Source organism: Limulus polyphemus, unplaced genomic scaffold (assembly GCF_000517525.1).
Source record: "Limulus polyphemus unplaced genomic scaffold, Limulus_polyphemus-2.1.2 Scaffold398, whole genome shotgun sequence".
Lineage (NCBI taxonomy): Eukaryota > Metazoa > Arthropoda > Merostomata > Xiphosura > Limulidae > Limulus > Limulus polyphemus.
In genome coordinates, this window is record NW_013666008.1 from 531,542 (window position 1) to 537,541 (window position 6,000).

Sequence of the window (6,000 nt, forward strand, 5' to 3'; positions counted from 1 at the left end):
ATAGAATTATTTAGACATGTTTGTTTCTTATAGGAAAAAATTAATCATTAGTTTTTAAACCATTATCAGAAATGAGTAAATGCTTGTTATTTGTTTTAAACTAGGAGTTTAAGGAAGTATTGTATCTTTCTGTTTATATTTCGTTCTTTCTTGCTATAGAAATTCCGATTATATATATATTATTCTCTTCTTCCTCTCCAGAATGTGGTGTCGGGATTTTCCAGTTTTTACTATTGTTCTCTATCTGGTGTCTGTAAGAATGGTCAACCCATGTGAGTTTCGACCCAATCCGGCAATATAGCCTTTCTATCTTTGTGGGATTCCCCAGCTTTTCTTACAATCCACATCGCTCTATCTTCTCAAATTCTGACAGCTTTCCTCCACTCGTGGTGCGATAATTTGTTGTTTTGTCTCTACAGGAAGTGGCTCCTTGACCCCCCTGACTCCAATCAGTATGCAAGAAGTGAAGTCTCTGTCGGTTAGCCCCGGTAACATCTTAGATAACAGTATTTCCCCTTTATCTTACCAACCAGGTGTGTGAGTTGGAATTAATTAAGTTTACTATATCTTACAAATTAAAAAAAAGAGCTAATTATGATATAAATGGTAATTTGTTTCTTCCCAATCAATAACTCCGAAGCATAACTTTATTTAAAATACTATTATTGCATGTTTACACTTGAATTATCCACAGATTATTCTTAAAGAATAACCACAACGTTCGTTTATCTAATACAAAAATACATTCTGTTAAAAACCTCCTTCTCTTAGTCAATACAGTGATGAAATGTGAAAAAAATATTACGGTTATCAAAAAATGGAAAAGTTTGTGTGATAAACATTATACTCTCTTCAAGAGAAATTGGTCAAAATAAGTAATGTCTGTAGCTTGTGGTATCAAATATCAAGTTAAACGCCTCAGTATAGTTAATCGAGTTCAATAACATTGTCTGCTTTGCCTAAGTTATATTTTTAATACTGTTATGTCCTTTACGTTTATCTTAATTTTCTTTCATGAATGTCATGTCATCGTTTCTATAGTATTATTTGTAAGTTAATTTTGTTAGTTATTTTTGAACTGCTTTTCACTGCTTTTAGAATTACAAACAGAACTCATTTTGTGAGATCTGACAATCAATATATATAAAGCTTTAAGTCGAATGTAAACATCAAAACCATGGTAATAAACTTGTCTAAATAAAACAGCCCTTCTTTTAATTATAACGATCGGTAAATCTATGTAAATATCATTTTGTCCACCTCAAAAAAAAAAAAAACTCTTCCATTTCGTGCATGAGGCTTCAGAAAATACCCTAAATATTTCCTATTCAACAGGATACTTCTGTACAGAGTTATTAAGCTTATGCTCGCTAAATCCACCCAAGTGGATATCCTTCTACAAGCTCTCCAAATCCTGCTCTATCAATTTTATTACCCTTGCCCTCGGAGAGAGGGTGGGGGTATTGTAATCAGCTCCGTGTGTGTTGTGTCTGCGTTTCCGCGCACGTATCTCGAAACTAATTGACCGATGTACACGAAAATTTTACAAAAGATGGGAAGTCAGTATGGGACAGTTCTCCCCAGATTTGATCTGGATCCAAGTCAGGATCCGGATTCTGGATTACTTTGAACCTTTTTTTTATAATGGTGAGATAGGGCATATTCGCGGTTTTGGGTTAGTAACTCTGTGAAGTGTGATCTGATTTGTACGAAATTTCATGGGCACATTAAGGTTGAGACTCCCTCTCATTCTACAAAAGTTATCCGGATTGTTGATCATTCTAGATCTGAGAAGGATTTTCTGAGTTTTCGAAGGTGATATTCGACGTTATCCAATATAGACGCCTGTAATCTCGAAAAGGAGCGGCGGGGCGAGGGTATGCAATCTCTATGATTGCTCTTGTTAAGCTCTGTAAATCCAATCAAGAGGAATCACTTGTATACTCACTTTTTATACCCATCAAAAAGGAATCACTTCTCTACTCAGTATTTAAGCTCTTTAAGTCTACCTAAATAAAGATATTAAATGTTTGATACTATGTTACATACTTAAGTGAAAATATTGATAATAATGATGAGTTCATAGGTGTATTTACGAAAAATTGTATGTCATTGTCTAATATTATGTTTACGTTTATTATTTAAAGAGTATTAAAGTTTCTCACTTGTTTATTTTATCTAAAATAAGCCTTTTTAAGTTCTTAACATGAGGACGCGTCTAAACATAGTGAACTGTGAAATTTTATGTATGCAATAACTAACATGTTTGGGTATGGGATTATGAGGTAACTAACATGTTCAGCATGATGTCCTGGTAACAAAACTGGATCTTACAATAGAATTGAATACTTGTGGAGTTTCCTAACAATTTGGAGCTAACACCTATTATTATATTCAAAATAAAATTGCTTACGTAAGTAACTAGTACACAAGTTTAACGTCAGGGGAACAAGAATATAATGCGGTGGCGGTGTCGATGTCTGGGTGAATGGGTAAACGTTTATCTCTGTTGATAGGGAGTCAGTAAAATATTATGAATTCGCAGTAACAACTAACACAAATCAAATCGTAACCAAGATAAAACAATGATGATAATTGTTTAATTAAGTCTCTATTCCTCTGGTTATGGTTGAAGCTTCTGCATGCTTATTTGCCGATTTCCACATTTTTCACTGCTTTCCGTGTGAGAGTTTCATGAGACTCCACTTTTAAGTTACATTTGTTATCCTTCTGCGTTTAATAAATTAAATTCACAATGAGTTAACATTTCCTTTGTCCTATTTATTAGAAAAGCTTCTCATTAATATATGTTGCATATATTTTTTTCTTGCACTTTAGAGCTTTCTTCTAATTCAGCTTACCAGTTTTCTCGTAGTTCAATATGCATGTTGTAGATTTTCTAAAATGTCTTTCCTTAAATACAATCATTATTTCTGTTTGCATGTGACGTAGCGATGGCGTGTTGTGACGTCATACCCTCGCATGTTCTTCCATTAGGCGGAAGTGATGTAGAAAATAGTCCATCTCCAGTAAAAGCGGACACTCCTACTTCCTCTTCTTTCACCGTGCTCCAACCACTTCAAAATACAACATTTAATACGAATAGTCCATATGATTCCCTTGACTCTTATGGACAATACCCAGGCAAGTGATGCCGCTATCGCTTATCTGACTTCGTTAATGGGTAGAGTACGCTAAACTGATAGGGATACCACTGACAACATCGTCTCTTATCATGCACTCGCTATATTAACCCGTAAGGTTGTTTTCCAACCTTCGTAAAGTTGTAAACTACTTGTTATAGGTAACACAGGAATTCTGCGTTGTCAGTCTCTCATTTGTATGCTTGGAAAATAGAGTTACTATCAAAATTAAAGTGCAGTTTATAAGATTGATGTTGTCAGTAGCAGGATGAAGAAGCAGAACTTTATTATTACACATGTATATATGTATATAATTAAAAAAACAATCGTGTAAATAATAGCTATTAGTTGCACTAAAAGTTAACCTATAATGTAGCAATAACGTTTAATTTTGTGAGTTTATATGTAATCTGACATTGTCAGTTCTAAAGCAGATATTTTCAACTTATTAAAGTTGATTTTAATTACCTATATTTTTTAAAATGGTGAAAGGTGTTCTAGAATTATGTTATGTTCATTTTGATGACGTTAAGAAATCGTCATTTTACCACATTACAAAGACGAAAATAGTGCGGAGTAGTGTTTTCTTTATTTCACTTCCTATTTTTATCTGTTTCTTGGCAGATAATCAGTGAATATAGTTCTTTCCTGACATAACTAAGCCTTATTAGATCATTAAAATGACATCTATTTTGGAACTGGTGTGATTAACTATTTCTTTAAGGAAAACATAGATTTTCTGTGTTCGATAACAAAGGTTCTTATAGATAGCCGTTCGGCTGTGTAGCTCATTATACACTTACTGGAATATCATGGCCTAATAAATGAAACGGGTTTTTGTAAGTAATTCGTGAACCATATCCTCCTTTTAAAGTTTTTGGCATTCTTACCCCCCTTTGTGCATTCAGAGACTTTCTTTATTTTATTTTTCAAAGGAAAAAAAATGTTTATTTGCTGTGAAGCTCTACTGCAACCTAAACAGATTTGAGGAGATACTGTTGAAAAATAACCCCTCATTTCTGTTTTCTGCTCTGCATATTTTCCACCTGAAGATGGGGTATAGACACATTTAGTTCTGTAAGCTGAAATGCTGACTAACTTGTCAACCCTTTTTCGGTAGAGATGGCCCAAGAATCCAATCCGATGATGTAATTTCGTCTCTTGTTCAGTTTACAAGCCTTATAAAACAATTTGTTATTATAATGTAACAACAGATTATCAGAATTTTTTAACTGTTCGAAAACGTGTGATGTAGCATGATAAATCACGAAAACCTTTTTTTCTTATCATGTCAAACTTGAATCCAACGCGATGGGTAAGTATATATAAATAACTAAAGAAAGTTGCATAATTTACTCAGTGTAAAAAATAGTTGAAATTAACGCGATTTCCTTACCTCTTTTTATTCCAAAAATTCGATTTAATCAATATTTGTATTTGCTTGTACAGTAACGGCCGGAGGAATCGGACCCACAGGTGTCACTGGTGTTCCCGCCACTGACTATACATATACCTCTCCTTACAGTCAGTATTCTTCTGCTGCAGCTTACGGTGTTTATGGCTATAGTTCAAACGGTATTATCAGTAAGTAAAATTTAGCTGTATAAAACGTTAAAACGAAAATAACATCAGTAACTGAATACCAAATCGCTAAATGTTACATTTATAAGAAAAAAAGCTTTGACGAACTTTGCTAGTCTGAATAGTATTACGTTTGTACAATTATAATGACTTTTGTGTATCAATGCTTCCTCTTGAATAATTCTAGTAATTTATACCAACTAAATTATTCATTTAAATAATTCCATTCTTAAATGTTTTACTAATTAGCCTCAGAAATTACCAAGAAAAGTAGTGCCAAAAGAAAATATTATTAGATTCTATTTTATTCTAATATTTGAGGCTATGTAGATGTCTTGGTTTTTTTCCACAGTTAAGTTTTGTACTCTAAAATGTCATTTCTCCAAAATCTTTCTGTATCAAAGCAAATAGTCGGTCATTTTTTTACCGATCATTTCATTCATCGTATTTCAGATCCATCCTATTATTATACTCATGGAGCCAGACCTGCATCAGCGAACACCACGGGACACGGAGGGCCACCAATCAGCCCCAATACTTTCAAAGCTGAAAGGTGTTAGTTCTTCCAGAAGATTTGGAGCGTTCAAATCAATCAGGACATAGAAGTGAATTGACGCCACCGACTGATGTGTGCTAAAAAAAGAGGCGATATATGCGATGTAGCTATTCACTTCTCCTCAGGGGCAGCTAATATTCTTTGGGGAAACGCCTAATAGGGTTACCTACCTCTTACGACTAAGTCATCTTCGAATGAAAAGAAAAAGAAACGAATTTAAAGTATGACCAAATTGGTCAGTGGAAATCCCCTATTTTTTTACTGTTATTAAATATATGATGAAACAACGAGAGGGCGCTCATCGAAACATCTTCACTGATATGTGTTTTTTGAGAGGCTCAAACCATGAACTGGATGTTGACGAAAAGGAAAATAGAATTTGGGTTTAAAAGAATCTTTAAGTTATATCTATAATCTATTTGTATAAGCTTTAAATATGCCTTAGTAATCTCAAAGCTCATGTTTTGTTTTTTTGCATTCGTATATGAAAAAAAATATATTTTGTTCGTCATTTCATATTTTTAGATAGCTCATTTTCGTCGTATCACAATGTTTATATATTGTTAATTAGCTCATTTCCGGTGTGTCACAATCTTTTCCGGATTTAAACTGTTTCTTAACCTAGGTCACTTAATAAACACCATATAGAGACTCCTCTAAAACCAAATGTCCGAAGTTGATACATTTTGCGATATCGAATTGACAACCAAAACTATTCCA

The 6,000-nt window shown here is 33.6% G+C and overlaps 1 protein-coding gene across 1 annotated transcript in view; it reads left to right on the plus strand.

The window, feature by feature from the left end:
• The window catches only part of LOC106457967 (paired box protein Pax-5-like), a 38,361-nt gene extending 32,648 nt beyond the window's left edge, over positions 1-5,713 (plus strand). Inside the window, exons 7-10 of the mRNA XM_022384069.1 lie at positions 420-533; positions 2,953-3,144; positions 4,593-4,727; positions 5,178-5,713. Of these exons, the coding sequence (XP_022239777.1) occupies positions 420-533; positions 2,953-3,144; positions 4,593-4,727; positions 5,178-5,284 (548 nt within the window). The 3' untranslated portion in view covers positions 5,285-5,713. The remainder of the gene's footprint in view (positions 1-419; positions 534-2,952; positions 3,145-4,592; positions 4,728-5,177) is intronic.
• Positions 5,714-6,000: the final 287 nt, after the last annotated feature.